Source organism: Brassica napus, chromosome A10 (genome assembly GCF_020379485.1).
Source record: "Brassica napus cultivar Da-Ae chromosome A10, Da-Ae, whole genome shotgun sequence".
NCBI classification, from domain to species: domain Eukaryota; kingdom Viridiplantae; phylum Streptophyta; class Magnoliopsida; order Brassicales; family Brassicaceae; genus Brassica; species Brassica napus.
The window spans coordinates 18,168,859-18,186,879 of NC_063443.1; the positions used below are offsets into that span (position 1 = coordinate 18,168,859).

At 36.4% G+C, this 18,021-nt stretch overlaps 4 protein-coding genes and 1 pseudogene across 6 annotated transcripts; 3 read left to right on the forward strand and 2 right to left on the reverse strand.

Annotated features, from left to right (window-relative positions):
• Positions 1–45: 45 nt before the first annotated feature.
• Positions 46–1,788, reverse strand: LOC106418985 (nudix hydrolase 27, chloroplastic). The gene is made up of 6 exons (XM_013859724.3): positions 1,452–1,788; positions 1,302–1,352; positions 865–957; positions 619–713; positions 404–518; positions 46–314 (listed from the first exon to the last, which is right to left on the reverse strand). The coding sequence occupies exons 1-6, from the start codon at positions 1,677–1,679 to the stop codon at positions 210–212; spliced, it is 687 nt and encodes a 228-aa protein (XP_013715178.1). The 5' UTR covers positions 1,680–1,788; the 3' UTR covers positions 46–209.
• Positions 1,789–6,386: 4,598 nt separating this feature from the next.
• On the forward strand, positions 6,387–8,478 carry LOC106427878 (annotated as a pseudogene).
• A 604-nt stretch (positions 8,479–9,082) lies between these two features.
• LOC106419355 (NDR1/HIN1-like protein 3) lies at positions 9,083–10,412 on the forward strand. Its single transcript, XM_013860126.3, has one exon. The coding sequence runs from the start codon at positions 9,514–9,516 to the stop codon at positions 10,228–10,230; it is 717 nt and encodes a 238-aa protein (XP_013715580.2). The 5' UTR covers positions 9,083–9,513; the 3' UTR covers positions 10,231–10,412.
• A 165-nt stretch (positions 10,413–10,577) lies between these two features.
• LOC106419123 (probable splicing factor 3A subunit 1) lies at positions 10,578–13,199 on the forward strand. The gene is made up of 3 exons (XM_013859881.3): positions 10,578–10,720; positions 10,814–12,187; positions 12,263–13,199. The coding sequence occupies exons 2-3, from the start codon at positions 10,820–10,822 to the stop codon at positions 12,497–12,499; spliced, it is 1,605 nt and encodes a 534-aa protein (XP_013715335.2). The 5' UTR covers positions 10,578–10,720; positions 10,814–10,819; the 3' UTR covers positions 12,500–13,199.
• Positions 13,200–14,069: 870 nt separating this feature from the next.
• On the reverse strand, positions 14,070–16,484 carry LOC106419353 (protection of telomeres protein 1b-like). 3 transcript variants are annotated; one of them, XM_048742575.1, is made up of 10 exons: positions 16,283–16,484; positions 16,073–16,209; positions 15,801–15,990; positions 15,603–15,667; positions 15,406–15,494; positions 15,011–15,277; positions 14,827–14,897; positions 14,686–14,744; positions 14,440–14,592; positions 14,070–14,361 (listed from the first exon to the last, which is right to left on the reverse strand). In XM_048742575.1, exons 1-10 carry the CDS (start codon positions 16,404–16,406, stop codon positions 14,158–14,160), a joined length of 1,359 nt encoding a protein of 452 aa, XP_048598532.1. In that variant the 5' UTR covers positions 16,407–16,484; the 3' UTR covers positions 14,070–14,157. The 3 variants fall into 3 exon arrangements, with proteins under 3 accessions (XP_048598532.1, XP_048598531.1, XP_048598530.1); XM_048742574.1 differs by having other exon boundaries at positions 14,827–14,912; positions 16,283–16,480; XM_048742573.1 differs by having other exon boundaries at positions 14,827–14,912; positions 15,406–15,667; positions 16,283–16,481.
• Between the last annotated feature and the right edge of the window lie 1,537 nt (positions 16,485–18,021).

Genomic DNA, 18,021 nt, shown 5'->3' on the forward strand with positions numbered 1-18,021 from the left:
TTATACTGCTGGGTAATTATCCGATGCAATGAAAACTATGAGAAATGAGCTCTAAGAACAGTAGTTTGCATTTCATAAGTACAATTTTTTTGCAGTGTCTAAACATAAAACGTATTAAAGCAATTTCATCTATGATGGGGTATAACGATTGATTGATTTCTTCCTAATCAGTAATCACTTTTTTTTTTCTGACCAATCTCGTGTTACATTTAGTCCTTGCACGAGTTCATGGAATCCTTCTCTTCTTCATCCACGAAGTACGGATTGAATTGATTTATGACATGCTCGTAGACAGGTCTCTTGAAATATACAGCCTGCCATAGAAAAAAAACGAATGATAAGGCCAACAAAAAGTTTCAAGCACATACAAGCAAAATAACACTATAGCGCCAAAGAAACTCACATGCTCAATGACTTGTTCGGGAAGCATCCACGACCACACCTTAAACTCTGGTTTTGCAGTCCCATCTCCAAGGAGATTTATCTCTTCCTCCTTGCCCGTGAACTTGAAAAGAAACCTGTTATAGTCAATCATCAAGACAGTTAGCTATACTAGATCCACATTCCACAATGGGGTATTCTGCAGATTTAGGATTTGTGTATAGAAGCTTAGTTTACCATTTCTGAGCTTGGCCTTTGTAACTTGTTCGCCATTTCCGGTTCAGTTTGTCTTTCACATCCCGGGGGAAATCATAGGTCAGCCAGTTTGGTATCTATATGTAAGCCAAAAATAGTCAAAGCTCAGTTTGGGGATATACACAGTCACAGATACAACTCTACCTATAGAACCATTGAAAGGGAAGGGATCTTGTTGAAAATATATTTAACAATTTTACTATGAGAGAGGGATGTCAAAAAGCGTGCCTCCGCAATGAATTCAGCCGAGGTAACCCCTGTTTCTTCTCTCAGCTCTCTAAAAGCAGCATTTCTCAGATCTTCTCCCTCATCAGCACCTCCCTGTAACAGCAGCAAGTAGTTCATTACCATCTAGCAAAGCTCAGCAGTACGTTGATAACCCTTAGAGAATCATAAACTTGTGATTCTCCATTCTCACCTACTTTGATCAAAATCTATCATACCCTCCCCTCGGTGAGCTATTAGCACAATATGGACTCAGAGAACCTCAATGCCATTCCATTTGATTAGCCAGAGTTATAACTTTAAACCAAAGCTAAAGCTATAAAAATAGTTACTTAACTCATTCCACTACAAAGATAGCTTTTGCTTAGTGAGAAGTCAAAGTACTCAAAAACACTTCCTTTTGGTGTATGCAAAGAGAGAGAAAGCTATAGAGGATTCACCTGAGGCATCTGCCACGTATCCGGAACGTGAATCTTCGATGCAGTAAATATCTGCCAAACCCAAAAACCATTTCAATCCCTAAATCAACTCTATCAAACTAAAATCTCCTAAGAACGAGTTACAGTTGCGAGAAGATGGAGAGACATTACCTTTCTACACGGACTAACGAGACAAATGCCAACGTTTTTCCGGTAACCAACCGGCGGCGACTCAACTGTCCTCGCCGGCGGCGATAAGGCCACGGACCGAACCACCACCAGAGGCTTCGACGCAGAGAAGGGACGTTTCGAGTATGCGAATTTGGCAGGTTTACAGTAGAAATCTAGACGAACGGAGATTGCTGATTTGCCGATGAATCCAGACGCCGTAACGGCCATGGCGGCGGGAACTACTCTTAGGCTCCCCCTCTCTCTCGTCTCGTGAGTCCGCTTTAGCGATAATATCTAACTTTCTCCGAAGCGATAAAATGATATTATTTACGACACTACCCCCCCCCCTCGAACGCCCAAACGTCGTCGTTTTAAACTCTCATGTCAAAACCACGCACAGAAACAAAAATATTTACCCACCAGGTGAAGAATATTCACTACAGCAGTCAAACAGTGAAAAAAACGTATGACTGGCTCAAAGTTATTTTGGACCCTGTGCCTTATATTCAAACATATAAAAAGTTTTGTTTAGAATCCTACTATATAAAAGGGACTAAATTCAAGGCTTTTAAGGCTATCCACCTCAGCCAAAATATTCTCATCCAAAAAGAATTAAAAATAAATGTCATTTAGAAGATAATTAACTAATATAAAACTTTTGATATTTCTAACAATTTTAAATTTGTAACTGCTAATTTATTAATAGAATCATATATCTATATTGAATTATGTTCTATTTTTAATCGTTACTTTAAGAGTAAATAAATTATTAATTTATAATATATATATAGTTTATAACTTTATATTGTAGTTATAAATAAAGAAAAAATAACCGGGAAAGGTGAAGAAGCTCATATAAAATTATGTAATTAAAATGGTAAAATGGTGAATATGATGAAGTGAATCTAAGAAAATTTGTTGTACAAATTATGGTGCTTTCTTCGTCTACTATAATGATTTAAAATAATATATATTCATATAAATAAGTCAATATTTGTTGTTTTTTTTTTTGTAAGATGTTAAGATTATCATTTTCTGAAAGGTTACACTGATCCAGAGAGATTAGTTTGTGGAGCTAACCAAACGAGGATTATAGTGTTTACTTTGGAAAAAGTAATAGGTTGAACGATAGATGGCGTGCGTGTTTTTTCACATGGAAATCTGCACATATATTAAAATTGTAAGATTTGAATCATAGAGAAAATATAGTGTATATGACTGAAGTTGATTCATTCCGAAACTAAAGATGGCTAAAATTCTTCTTTGTCAAAATGCATAGATGTGAATCTTATATGAATAGAGTTCTCAATTGCTTATAGCAGTGTAATAAATTCCGTGTGTAAATGAAAAAAAATGTTATATAAGTGAAAACAAAAATTATGATTTTTTTTCTTGTGCCTATAGGCTCTTCGCAATTTGAAGAAGAAAGAACATATTGTGTGAAAATCTTTAGCTCGGTCAAATTTTATCGAGTTGTTTATAAAACTGTTGTTATATGATTCATGTAAATTTTCAGTGTTGATTTAAAAGCCCAAGAAAACTCATCTATACTGACTTTTTGATTTTTTTCTGTGATTTAAATTTAAAAAAGATAAAACTTTCGATAAGTTATGTAAACTCAGAACAAGTATTTAACTTTAGAAAGCATTTACATGTTTCAAACTTATAATATATACATATATAATGTTTAAAATTATGTATATAAAACCTGTATAAAATGTGCTTAAATATGTTTCTCTTCTTTAATGTGTTAATTGTACTATATATAACATTATTTTAAAATTTCAAAAAGTTTATGTCACATTCAAAAACTATCAATAAAAAATATAATTCTCCATCTACAACCAGAAAAAAAGAAAAACTATAAACATATAAATTTAAATTAAGAAAAACTAACATTGGAAAAACAAAAAATTAATGTAAAAGAAACAAACCGACAAATAATATTATAAATAAAATAAATTTATAAGACACAATCCGCGCGAAGCGCGGAAAAAATCTCTAGTAATGGTAAAACTAATAAGTTAAAACATTAGTGACGCTTTAATATTTGTTGGCATTTGGACCCTAAATCTGTAAGAAAGTTAAAGTAATTTGTTAGGGCCTTGTGCTTGAATGATGATGGAAATGAGAAGACATCTCTATATAAAACAGATTTCCAGGATTTCATTTTACATAATATGATCGTAAATTAATTAGTACTAACAAATAGTTTTTTTCCTATGATATTTTTCATATACAACTCCTCCACGATAAGAAGAGAGCATCCAATGGAAGAGAGAAGTAAACCAAAGCTTCTGATGATTTACCAAAAATAGACAAGGTTTCCTCTTCCAAGTAGAATCAGCTAATCAAATTAATCTATGGAAGAAAAAGTAAACCAAAGCGTAGAAAAGTTATAACTGTTTGGTGGCCAATCTTTGTTAATTAGTACCAACTATCGTTAATTCTCGGAGATTTTGGACTTTAAGGTAGGTACATTTGCTTGTAGTTAACAAAAACTTAACAGTAGTTCAAACGCTACAACTAAGAAACTTCGTTTTTGTCCTTATTCCATCCTCTCAACTCAGATCCTTCCGTCTCCATGTTAGACGACAAACTCCGATGGAAAATAGACCAAAGGCTTTTGCGATATAAATATAAACCCTAAAAGTAAAAAAGTTATTTACTTAAGTAAATCCTCCAAATTAACCGTCTATTTATAAATAAACCCCCAACTTTACCTCTTGAAATCTTATAACCCCTAAAATCCCAATTGCCAACCAAAATGTTTTCATGTTACACCTTTAAGGATTTAACCACAACGTCTTTAACACGCATGTAACATTCGAGATTTTAATCTGCAAAGGATTTTTCTAACCACAGTGCGGTAAGTGAGCTTTATAATGTGTTAGTTGTTGCTGTTGGCCAATCTTTGTTAGCATTCAACCGTCATTCTCGGAGATTTGGACTTTAAGGTAGGTAGGCACATTTGCTAGTAGTTAACAAACACACACTTAACAGTAGTTACAAGTCAGAAACTTCAGTTTTGTGTCCTTCTCTCTTCCTCTCAACTCTCTCTATATATAAGATTACAAGTGCATGTCTATATTTCACCATCACAAAATAAAAGAAAGAAACTAAAAGCGACGGCCACGGTAAGAAAAACTGATTCCCAGCAAAGGATGCAAGGACCGGCGAAAAAGGCTGACGAAAATGCAAGTAAGAAAACTACGGGTATGAAGGGAATTGCCAATTTAATGGATAAGTGGTTCTTCGCTGATCCAAAAGTTCAAAAACATGGCCATAAGACTCATTTAGCCAAAAAGGCATCTAACCTGAACAAAAAACCATCTGGTGGGGGAGGGAGCAGCAAGTAGTCTGGTGGTACAGGTGATGCCTAATGAAGCAGCCGTCGAATAATAAAATTTAATGTTGTCTTGAAATAAAAGTTGTTGTTGTGTCTTTGCATTCTCATTTCATATTTCTAGTTTTTGTTGTTTTGGTCAAGCTTTGGTCATGTTTCTGGTTGTGTTTTAAACATGAATAATGGAATGTTTATTTGATAATATATGGATACTAGTATGGAAAAAAATATGAAAAGCTCTGTTTTTTTAACACATCTCTTTATTTGATATTATAAAGTAAGAAAAAATGGCTATAAATATATTATGATATCAATAAATATATGGAATGTATATGTGAGCTAATGTAGTAGAAAAAATATCACATGAATGATGATGGAAATGAGAAAACATCTCTATAGAAACATATTTCCAGGATTCCCATTTACATAATATGATCGTAATCTACTAACGAATAGTTTCTCCTATGATATTTTTATGTGGTTTTATCACAACATCCATTTGAGATTAATTACTTGTTAGTCACCTACATAACAGACTTACACGGTTTCTCGAACCATTTTTCAGAGGAATTTCAACATCAAAAAGATAGCGATATCGCTTCCTACAAGTTCCAATCCCTACAAACAACTAAAGTTCTCATCGTTTTCTTACTCGCATTCCATTGAACTACTTCATGCAAACAAACCCATAATAACATAAAGGTAAGCAGTTTAGTGAGCAACTACATTTAGAATTGAAACAAAACGTAGCAAAAATTTGTAGATAAAAAGCAAGCAGAGCGAATCCATACAGATCTTGACAAAGCATTTTCTCCCTCTTCCAATATTTTGTAAATCTAACTAGCTAGTTTGTTCATCATGTTTTTCTTTTAAGTGTTTTTAATTTATCATTAAAAGCAACCAACTAGTGAAAGAATTTTACAGAAACCTCATGTTTAGGATATTATTGGATACCCTTGTGAAAGACGTTACCTCTCGTATTCAAGGATTTTTTAGATATATTGTTTTTTTTTTTTTATTAATTCGGCATAGTTGTTTTAGAATATAATATAGTTGAGTTGCGATCTAGTATTTATTCTATAAACTAAATTTGCTTGACCATTCTTATTTAAGAAAAGATGTAACATTTGAAAGCATCTTTTCACCTAATCTTCGTTTGCAAATAAAGGTCACAACATCCATCTTCAACACCAACTTTCCTTCGTTTTCCTGCTTTTAGCATTAAAACATTACAGGTCTTTGCTATGCTTTAATTTTTCTCTGAAGCTGAGAAATATTTCAAATTAGACATTTTCATTAAACGAAAAAAAAATTATGATCTGTAGAATTGAAGACATTTTGTTTCGTCACTCATGTTATCTATATATATAAAAAAATGTTTGTGTCCCTCCTGTTGCGCCACGTCGGATCCAGCCTGGAAACTCGCTTCATACAATCGCGCCACATGTCCTGAACATGAAACTCACCGTGTTATTAACTCTGGTGTGGGCTTGGACTGTGAAATCGCGTGTCTGGGCCTAATCCTGAAGAATCGATGCATTGGGCCAGGAGCTCAAGCTTCGCCTCCCGGCGGTCAGCTAACCACCACCATGAATTTCGTCGTCTTCTTCCTCTCTAAGCCCAACTTCCGTTACTACTCCTTCGGCTTCACCGCCTCCACCGTAGCTTCATCATGTCTCCGTTTCCAGCCAATCTCTCATTACTCGCATCAGATCTTGAATCCATGGTGGAGAAAACTCCATCTTCTTCATGAATCTGCATCTGGAAAGTCAAAGTGCCTGTTAATCAAAATGACTTTGACTTTAACCACACACCATACGAAAGGAAAGGTAGGAGATAGAGGAAGAACACATTTTTCACTTTGTTCATTTTGGGCCATTAGATTTATTTTAATCAATGGTTGTAGTTAAAAGAAAGTGGATCCTCGCACTTGCACCTTAGTGGTTACTTTTTAAGAGAGGGAAAAATGAGAATTAAAGAGAGGAAAATTGATTAGTGATGAGATTTTCACAAAGTATTTAGCGGAATATCTAATTTTAAGTTCCTGCTTACTAAAACTCTTTTATAGCATTTATCTAATGCTATTATATGATACAAAATTTTTTAAATCATCTACGATAGCAGTTTTGTTTAGTAAAACGTATTGTAACAATGTGCTATCAATGTAGACTTTTTTTGTAGTGCCAACTTCCCCTTAGGCATCCTTGGCATCGACATCGTCGACAAGTTCCGGAAGCAATCAGAGAGGTTTGGCACCGAGATCTTCACGGAGAGGTCACCAAGGTTGATTTCTCCTCGAGGCCGTTCAAGCTCTTCACCGATTCAAGAACGGTGCTCGCCGAAGCACCAATTCCGTCATCATCTCAACCGGAGCTGTTGCGAAACGGCTGAGCTTCGCCGGATCTGGCGAAGGCGCTGATGGTTTCTGGAACGGGGGATCTCGGCATGTGCTGTATGCGACGGCACCACTCCGATCTTTAGGAACAAGTCTCTGGTGGTTATCGGCAGCGGAGACTCGGTGATGGAGGAGGCGAGGTACGTTCAAGGCGACGAAGATCATGCAACATAGAAAGGCGTGTTTGGTTGTTTGAAGGTGAAGAACGTTGTTACTGGTGATGTTTCGGATTTGAAAATGTCTGGGTTGTTCTTTGCGATTGGTCATGAGCTGGCAACGAAGTTCTTGGATAGCCAGCTTGAGCTTGATGAGGATGGGTATGTGGTGACCAAGCCTGGTACCACTAAGACGAGTGTGGTTGGTGTGTTCTCTGCTGGAGATGTGCAAGACAAGAGCTATAGGCAGGCCCTTCCAGCTGCAGGAACTGGTTTGTTTTCAAAATCGCTATTTACGTTTATAGAAAAGTAGATAATAAAGTATCTGATATTTGATTGTTGCTTAATTACATAGTGGTTTAAGGAACCCTTTTTAGCTTTTTGAAAGTCATTAGCTTTTATTGATGGAACCCGTTCATCTGCTCAATGTGTTTTGCGTTGTTTACCATTTCATTTGTGAGACCATTTTAAATGGTTTCATGAGAAGTTTGTTGAAGTAAACATTTTTTTTAAAATGTATGATTATTGCTCTGTTCAAAGTGAGTTGAGTTTTTGAATTCATTAGCTTTTTATGGTGGAACCCATTCATGTTCTCAAAGTGTGCGGCTTTTTATATCATTTGGTTGAGACATGATTTGTGTTTGCTATAGAGTGTTCATGTGGTGTGTGGTTAAAGTCAAAGTGCCTGTTTTTGTCTGTATATCATTTTGATTAACTTAAGTAAGTAGTTTGAGACATGATTTGTATTTGCTCTATAATGGTCATGTGGTGTACGGTTAAAAGGTATCTACTTTCATACTCATACTCACACTCTTTAGTAGACTAATAGTGGTCATTAGTTGGTCTTGAGAAGCATGCAAGTTAAATTGAACTGTTTCGAGATTTCTTATCTTAATGTTCTCTTGCTAAAAAATAAATAATTCAGACATATTTTAGCTATTTACACGTTATAGTGTGTAGTTTTTGAACTCTGACTAAGATGAAATCAGATTGTTCTCGAGTGGCTACTTGGTTCTATGAAATCCAATTTGACCAAAATATGACAATGCAAAAACCGCAAGAAAATAATAATTCAAGGTGGATTGGATGAGTCTCAAGTTTGTTAACTTTTCCCTTTTTAAGTGTACTTCCTTGAACCTAAATATAAGATACTTAGATATTTCTTTTTTGGTTTATACTATCATTTTTAATCTACAATTTTTTTTAAAAAAAAATGCTTCATAAATTAATGTAAATTCATATAAAATATATTTTTTTCTAGCTTCCCGCCCGTAGGGCGGGCCGGCCCTAGTAATAAATGTAATGGACATTTTCTTTATTTAAAAACCGCTCTTATATCTAAATCTTCCGCGGTAAACTGCAACCTATTAAGTATATATAGATCAAAGATATGCATTCTTGATATTTTTAATGTTTCTGAATTTCAGACCCGGACAGGGTTGTTTGTAATGTTGTATAGACTTATTGATATTCGTATTTCAGTTTCTAACTGCTGCTTAAAAGTCTTTAGTCAAGATTCGAAAACAATAACAATATGTATATGGCTAGCTTAGAGCAGTCGCTTTTAAGGAAGTTTCTTGGAAGGTTTGTATGACATTGTAAAGATGACTCTCTTTACAATCTCCCAAAACCAACTACCGCACTAAGTATCATCTCATCCACACATGTATACATCTCCTTTGTCATGTTTAGATATTTTAGTACACGGAAAAGACCAACGCCCAGTTATATATTCACCAAATAATCTTAGATAAAAAAGAAACATACAAGTGCTTAACCAATTATAATGATTATTTTAACAAACAAGTTACATATAAACATGAGAAATGATTATTTTAACAAACGTTACATATAAACATGAGAAAAATCTGAAATGTTTATTAAACTGTTGTCCTAAATATCTTAAAAAGTAAGAACTGTGCCGCAACTAGCAAGTAACCTCTAATTAATCAAATCACCCTTACAATATTAAATGGCCGCGTCACATTTGACTTTCAAAAACAAAACCGCGTTAATTTAAACGTTTTATCTAACACACACGTTATCTCTACAGTGTATATAAACCACCCCTCTTCCTCCTCCACCTAAATAACATTAATAATTCCATTTTTTACTTTCTCTTACCTTTTTCAAATCATTACACAAGCTAACAAAGAAACTTTCTCCATGGGAGACAGGCACCACCAAGACTTAAACGGCGCCTACTACGGCCCATCGATCCCACCTCCACGGAAAGTCTCTCACAGCCACGGCAGAGGCGGCGGCGGCTGCTGCTGCGGCTGCATAGGCGACTGCCTCGGCTGCTGCGGCTGCTGCATCTTGAGCGTCATCTTCAACATCCTCATAACCATAGCCATCCTCTTAGCCATAGCCGCTCTGATCATCTGGCTAATCTTCCGACCAAACGCAATCAAGTTCCACGTCGCCGACGCCAAGCTCACGCAGTTCACTCTCGGCCCGGACAACAACCTCCGCTACAACCTCGACCTCAACTTCACGATCCGGAACCCTAACCGCCGCATCGGCGTCTACTACGACCAGATCGAGGTCAGAGGATACTACGGAGATGAAAGATTCGGTAGCAGCAACGTGGCGCCGTTCTACCAGGGGCACAAGAACACGACGGAGGTGGGGAGTAAGCTCGAGGGACAGGGCTTGGTGGTGCTTAACGGCGGAGATCGGAAGGATCTGGACGAGGATTTGAAGTCGGGGATATACAGGATCGACGCGAAGCTGAGGCTTAGGGTGAGGTTTAAGTTTGGGCTGATCAAGTCGTGGAGGTTTAAGCCTAAGGTTAGGTGTGATCTCAAGGTTCCTCTCGGTTCCTCTAATATAACCAGCGGGTTTCAGTTTCAGCGGACCAAGTGTGACATTGACTTTTGATGCTAGTCAAAGTCAAATGCTATTGTGTTCGGATTCTATTTTTCATTTATATGCACTTGTTTATCTTATCTTTAGATTGTTTTTCGTACATGGACTTTATGTGATATTGTCGGAGAGGTATATGTTTTGTGTAATAATCTTTTAGCGTATGGTTCCATGTAAATAAAATAGTTTTTCTTGCATAACTGAAAAAATAAAAGAATGAAGCATAACTGTACAAGTACACGAGAGAAGCGGTCAAACAGTTTGTTGCCAAAAAAAAAATTAGAGAGGCTTACTTGTTAGGATAGAAATGTTTAACTAACACACAATTAAGAAAACTTCAACCAGAGCTGCATAAGTTTCCGATATTTCTGGAGCTCCTTCCTTACGAGAATGGTGTTTGGATGGTTCTCAATAAATAGTTTTATATATTGAGGTTCGGGGTGGATGTATTGATGTTTTATCTCCTCCTTAATCAACCTATAGACGATCTGATTGTTTCTCGGGGGTGATTTCCTAAATCGATAATTTATCCTCTAAAACTTTAAGAAGTTGGAAGAATCTGGTGGTAGTGTTCATCTGTTTTTTTTTTTTTTTGTAGAAAAAGATGTCCAGTTCAAGTCAGGATGATCCAAACATTGATCCAGAAGTCAGGTTTATTATGGAGGGAACTGCACGTTTGGTCGCCAAGCATGGGGTGTGGATGGAAAGCAGGTTCTTGGAGGATAATGTGAATAATAAACTATACAACTTTCTGAGGATCCCCAACCATCCTTATCTCGCTTTTTACCGAAACAAGATTGTTGAATACCGAAATGCTCATCAGAAACAATGTATCAAACCTCCTTGTTCTACTAATTATGTTGCACAGCCTCCAGTTGTAGAAATCAAGTGTCCTGAAGGGATGAACCCCAATGATTTTGGCGTTATCAAACTCACAGCTCAGTTTGTGGTGCGGTATGGGAGGCATTTCTGGCCCGATTTGGTGAATAGTGTGACTATGAACCCGAAACCCCAATTTGGCTTTATCAATGCAAGTGATTGCAGATTTAATGTTTTACTTGAGCTTGTTGATGCTTATGCTAAACTTTTAATGCCTTACTGGAAGCGGCCAGCGAGTAAACGTAACCAACATGCTTGCACAGAAACATTTCTCCAAGGGTTTTTCAATATTCTTCAAGGGAAAAAGCATGATGAGGAGGAGGGAGTAGAGATAGAGAGGGATGTTGTTGATGTGCATGATTTTGCGGGATGTCTTGACTATTTTGCTTGTAGTGATGATGGAAAGTGGAAATCGCCTGGACGCATTTCAGCACAAATGCTGTCTGATGGTATGCTTGATGCTCCACCAACTGATGATGGTGCACAAGGTCAACCCAATCCTCTATTTACGTATCCTCCAATACCTCGCGATTATCCATTTACATATCCTAAAGGGATCACACGTAGGCAGCTTGGTATTATCAAGGTCACAGCGCAGTTTTATGTGAGGTATGGGTATACATTCTTGATGGCTTTGATAAGGAGAGTGGCTATAATCGAGAACTCTCAGTTTGAGTTTATCATGTCAGAAGATAAGTACAGTTTTTTCTATCGGCTTGTGACTGTTTATTCCAATGTACTAATGCCTTCATGTACTTGTCCGGAGAGAGCTGTCCTCAAGGGTTTCTTCAATCTTCTTCAAGGGGAAAATCAGGAGGTAGAGGTGGGAGTGGAGATGTCCGAGAGTGATTTGCATTCTTACGTGGGTGCGCTTGACTATTTTGCTAACAGGGAGGATCAAGAGTTGACATCACATGGATGTTTTTCATCGGCACCAACACAAATGCGACCTTGTTTGCCTGTGCCGCTTCCAAAGGGAACTCAGTGGCTTTTCCTTCTCCGCCACTGCCACTACGTGAGGAACCAGAGCCACAAAGACAAGCTTAATAAGTCAGCGCTTGTTCCAAAAGACCAGTTTCTCGTTCAACATTCGGTTAACGTTTTTTCCCTGTTTTTTTTTTCTTGTTTTGACTTGACTTGTAACTGATCAGCAGTCGCACATTTTCAGGGTTCTGTTACAATCAGGGTTTCTTTTCCAAACGTGAACAGTGAGCAAGTCATTGAGATCACTCTGCAGTCGTTATCAGAAAACGTGGCAAGTTTGAAGGAGAAAATAGCTAGGAAGATCCAAATTCCAGCAAACAAGCATAAGTTATGGGGAAAAGCCGGATTTCTAAAGAAGGACAACATGTCATTGGCACATTACTGTGTGGGAGCAGGAGAAACTCTAATTATGTCTTTGTGAGGAGAGAAAACACTTTCCATCTCTTATTTGGTTGATGTGGCCATGTACCGGTTTTAACTTCTTCTTTTTTTAACAGACCTGCTTTTAACTTTGTTTTGGATTGGCAGCTAATTTTGGTTTTTGAAGTTTGTTTTGGATTGGCAGCTGTTTATGATAGCCTTAAAAACATTTATATGTGATGCTTTTCATGTCATGGTTGTTTTGGATTGGCAGATTGTCTTAAACATATTCTCAGTATGGTTATGTTATTTTTTTTATGCATGCATGTGGATTGTAAAATATAAATTTTCGATTGGAGATGGAACGTAGCAGGTGGCTTTTCCTTGGGAGAATCTGTTGTTGATGAGCAAACTGAATCTCTACTCATCCGCTCCGACCTGTTTCCTTGGTGCAGCTTTTGCTTTTACGGATATGGGTAGGTTGAGCCTGGTATTTGTTTTCTGAGTTGTTGGCCTCAATTTGCCTTTGGAAAAGGAAACCTTTTAAGGAAAAATAGCAGAAACTCAAGGGAAAAGTGATGGAAAAGGGCTTTTTTTTTCTTTTGAATGATTGTCCTTTTCCATCACCTTTTACGTTGAGTCTATGCTATTCTAGAATTATTTTTTCTTTTTTTTTGAATGATTGTGAAATTATATTCAAAAAGACCTTAGTTACATCAAGTGATTTTTTTTTGAAGAGTTTTTGTATAAAGAATAAGCTAATCCGGTAAAGAACAAACCAAATAACTAGCTATGGGCTCTTGAAGCAAACCAGACTCCCTCGTATCCCCTCCCTCTACGCTCGATTTCCTTGCAGATGAATAGTATTCAACCTGTTTGATGCAGCGGACAAATAGGTTGAATGGTCGATCTATGAACTTTAGGGTTAAACCTAATAAGGGATGGTAAACATGATTAATCACAATGTCAAATCAGTGACCTTGACGACTAAGGGTCTGACTGGTTCAAACGCAGCGGTAGCGGTTGCGGCTGCGGGCGTTTGCGGATGCGGGTGGTTGCGGTTTCTAGCGGTTTTAAGAGATTTGTACGACTGGTTATGCGGTTAAAAATTAGTGCGTTTGCGGGATAATTATGACTGGTTAACTACCAAATACAGCAGCGGTTAAATAATAAATTAACAATATTTACATTTTATATAATTATAAAAATATCAAAAATCATAATATTATAATAAATATGTAAATTATATTTTCAAAGTTATAGTTTTAAATTTTTAAAATTATAGAAAATATTTTTATTTTAAAATTTTATAATATTAATTAAAATATAATAGATATATTTTAGTATTTTTATAATTCCATTTTAAAAAATTTATTGAATATTTTTATTTTTGTATTTATATGGTTTTTAAAGAAAAAGAAAAAAAAATTATCCTCCCGCAACCGCCCGCAACCGCAAACGCTAGCTGGAACCAGCTTTTGATTTTAAGAGGTTCAGAGCGGTTTGAAGCGATTTGTAACGGTTTGGATGATTGTTTCGAATCGCTGTCAACCGCTACCAACCGCAAAAGCTGCGTTTGCGGGTGGTAGCAGGGAAACCAATCAAGCTCTAAAACTACTTAACCATCGGAATTAACAATATGAACTTCTTGTCATTTGTCAATGTTAATAACTGTGGTAACAATAATTAACTGTTTGATAGTCATTGATTTAATGCGTCTCATTTAGCGTTGATCCATGTATCAAAAATCCGGAATCTTCTGCTTCCCCATTGATCATTTTTGACTCTGTAGTAAGAGAACAAGCAACATTGCACCCACGGAGGATTTCTTGGAGCTTCGTTAATCCTATCACCTCCCAGCAATTTATTCAGCTTCTTGATCAGAGCTTCTTCATCAGATGGGTCACACCCGAAAAACTTATCCTGTCATAATGGCGGATACATATATAAGACAATCCCTTGAATGAATCCTCGGAACGTAACAGTGATTAGTATATTTACCCCTTCATCAGCATACAGAGAAGCGTGGATTCTGGCGGTTGCATCTTCTAGTATTGCTAGCAGTTTGAATTTGCCGTTCAAATCGTGGAAGTTTCTGACATCTCTGGGAAACACTTGTATGAACCGAACAACACACCTGAATTTAGCAGTCACCTGCATAAGCATAACTAAAGCTCAAGTTTATAAAGTCTTTACTAGTCTTGTCTCTAAAAATTAAGAGTATAGGATAGCTTTTGGGACACATACATTGCTATAGGTCAGCATGTCCATCAGAGTAACAAACGGAGCGTCCTCATGGGCAACCCCTAAAAATATATTACCAAAATAACCTTCACATAATGCCAAGTGTGGTCGAAAGCTAAAAAAAAAGTGAGTTTATTATATAACCTGTGATTCCTGAGTGAGAAGGACTACTAATACAACGCGTGATGGGGTTCCATCTCGATGAGAACTTTTCTCTGCACATTTTCAATCTGTAAGAAAATATTTTTAAAAAGCTTAAGAACAAATGGGCAATTGGGCATTGCATGACATCAAATCACAGGATAGGAGAAAGTGTTAAGAGACAAACCTTTGAGGTGAAAAGGATTGCGTTTCTCTGCTCATTGTGTACTGCATCTTTGTAGAGGGACTAAAAGTGGCGCTCCATAATCCCATATTTACTTGGAAGAAAAGGTTCAGAAGCTTCACGTGCTGACCAGGTTGAAGACACTGAATGGCCTGCTTCTCAGCAACATTCTCTACTATGATCCTCAAGACTGAACCAAAAGTAGGAAACTTGCGTAGCACATGAGTAGGCAGCATCTCTGGTTCAACACATAAAGGAAGCCTTTCTGACCTGTTTGCAAGACAAAACACTGAGCTCTCAAGAACCAACACATTACGTTTGGAATATTAAAAAAAATGGGATCTCAAAACCAAAATTCAAAAGAAGAGCTAGAATAGGGAGGAAGCATAGAGACTTACTTTACCACGAAACTGCACGGTGGCATCTCAGTTCCATCCCAAACAAAGATGTAACACCTATCTTTATCGTCCTTGGAAACGTGAACAATCTTGAAGGGCAATAAATAATGAGAAACAATGTCAAAAGACCATAATCTCCAACCAGAACAAGTCCAGTTCCTTAAATAAAAAGAAAGAAAAAAACCAAATAAATCAACCTGGCAATTAAGGTTTAAATACTCCCCTTCTTTAATATCTTTCAGGGATGTGAAACAACATGACCCTACCATAAACCAAAGCAAACAAAAAAAAAATCAACCTAGTAACCAATTTGATTCCATCTCCATACAAGAATCAACCAATTGCATATGGAAATGGAATCATTCACTAGCAATCTGATAAGTTAATATGCTTACCATCCTCAAACTTATAAGTTATCATCCATTCTCTGAGATTTGATAAAAAGCTCTTATCCTGCTCTCTAATCCGAAACTTAGGTGACGACTGGTACGGTACAAAACCCTCGCCATGCTCCCCGTTGAATAACGCAAACGACGACGACGTTTCGTTGCAGAGAGCTGTGATCTTCCGATTAACAAGCACAATCTACGTTTTTAATAACAAATCGTCTGTAAAATCCCCCCAAAAAATCAACAATAGCATACTAATGGTAGTGTATGAATCGCACCTTCACATTCGAGAGGAAGATTATATCCCCAATCGATTCGACTCGAGGAAGCGCTCGATTGGTGCGAGCGATGAACTTCACAGGAAGGCCAGATCCAGAGTGCCATGGATCGATGATTCTCAACGTACATGAACAATCTAAAAACATGTTAGTCATCAATGAAGGAGCTATGGGGTTTGCGAAGGGTTTTGGGAGAGGGATTCGAGATACCAGAGGCGGTGGGGAAGTCTAACTCGACGATTACTCCGATGAGGCTGATGTTGAGATGCAACGCCTTGAAAGCGTCGTCGACTCTCAGGAACTTGTAGTCGTCTCTAATCTCCATGTCTATCATCGTTGAGGCTTTTGCTAATGTTTTTTTTTCTCCGACGAGAGTGATGACTCACTCGGCGCCACTCCTGTGAAACTTGTTGATTCGTTTATTAGTTTCATAACAAATGGGCTTTTGAGGCTCGGTATGTGTGTTTGATGGGCCGCCGCTACGGAATGTTTTTCATTTTTCGAGTAGATGAGTTTTTTTTTTGTTTTTCTGTCTCAAACTATTTTATAAGAGCAACATGGTAATTATTTTTTTACCATGGAATTATCAAGTTACATATTAATGTATGTAATTAATAACTATTATTTAATTAAAAATATACTAAAATTCTTGAAAATTTAACCAATAATATAACTCATTATAGTCATCGGTAATAGAATCCTCAAACAAACATAAAAATGTTCTAAAACTACCAAACAAAATGATTCAGATGTAATAAAAAAACAGAAAACTCTAGAAATGTACTCCAAGTATGAGGATTGAGATGGAAACAAAGAGAAAGAAAAAGGAAAAAAGAGAGCCAAAGGCAAGAAAACATAGATTGACTAGATGAGTTTATATCTTACAATTGCTTTAAGTCTTACTATCTTCTTTTTCTAACAGAAAAAACTTTCTGTTCAAATGCATAAAAATAATACAAGCTATGATTTTATTAGTCTTACAATCTAAAAATTGAAAAGAAATATACAGTATACGAGAGGATTTTTCATTTACATTTACATTTATACAAGCTATGATTTTTCATTTTTCAAGGATTTTATTAGTCTTACAATCTAAAAATTAAAAAGAAATGTAAAGGAATATTCTTTATTCTACTTGTACATATAAACTATAAAGAGACTTTTTTTGTGTCAATCTTTTCATTTCATTAATAGAGCTTTAAAGTACAATGACTTAGTAGGAAGACCAAGAAATTACATAACTTTGATTATTCACTCTATCATTCTTGGCCATCGTATCAACTACATGAACAAAACTTCGGGGAACATAGCAAAAGCTAAAGTTGTGCTTTCGAGCAATGACTTTAATATCATGAATTATGGATGTTGCTTCCGTAATTTTGTTCTCCTTCTTCTGCCAATTATCAGCAGCATCATCCAAATGCCTTATTAACTTCAGATGACTCGTGGATTAGGCACTGAGTTAAATACACGAGTAAAGTATCTAGTATTATTTAAAATGTATTTATGTGTGAATACACGGAGGGTACTATTGCTTTAGCGGGTGGAACTTTGACAACGACGCGAAAACCAAACTAGTGATTACGAGACATATCGCGAGGCTTTTAATCCCATTACTAGATTTTGACCCGCGCTTAAAAGCGCGGGTTTGTTTTCAAACTTAAATATATATATTTAAATAAATTTCTACATAATATATATAGTGTATAGGTTTGTGTACATTTATCCGAAACCGTGAACTAAATTATAGCAAACTGAAGAAGAAAAACGAAGCCTACATTAAACTGACTTTCATAAATAATCGAGCAAATCCTATATCTTTAGAACCAAAAAACTGTAACTAATCGTGAAACATTGAAATGGTACGAAAAACATTTTATTTTTGAAAATGATTTAACTCCTTTTAGTAGGAATACATATGTAGTTTATTGACGAATTAAGATATAAGC

Bases quoted from the DNA above. Each gene is read 5' to 3' on its own strand.
- LOC106418985 (XM_013859724.3), bottom strand. From the start codon at position 1,679: ATGGCCGTTACGGCGTCTGGATTCATCGGCAAATCAGCAATCTCCGTT. The intron at 958-1,301 runs GTGAATCCTCTA...CTGCTGTTACAG, and splicing joins ATACGTGGCAGATGCCTCAG to GGAGGTGCTGATGAGGGAGA. The intron at 315-403 runs GTGAGTTTCTTT...TTTCTATGGCAG, and splicing joins CCGAACAAGTCATTGAGCAT to GCTGTATATTTCAAGAGACC.
- LOC106419353 (XM_048742573.1), bottom strand. From the start codon at position 16,406: ATGATAGACATGGAGATTAGAGACGACTACAAGTTCCTGAGAGTCGAC. The intron at 15,668-15,800 runs GTAAGCATATTA...GGTTTATGGTAG, and splicing joins AACTTATAAGTTTGAGGATG to GGTCATGTTGTTTCACATCC. The intron at 14,593-14,685 runs GTATGTGTCCCA...ATGCTTATGCAG, and splicing joins ACATGCTGACCTATAGCAAT to GTGACTGCTAAATTCAGGTG.
- LOC106419355 (XM_013860126.3), top strand. From the start codon at position 9,514: ATGGGAGACAGGCACCACCAAGACTTAAACGGCGCCTACTACGGCCCA.
- LOC106419123 (XM_013859881.3), top strand. From the start codon at position 10,820: ATGTCCAGTTCAAGTCAGGATGATCCAAACATTGATCCAGAAGTCAGG. The intron at 12,188-12,262 runs GTTAACGTTTTT...GCACATTTTCAG, and splicing joins AGTTTCTCGTTCAACATTCG to GGTTCTGTTACAATCAGGGT.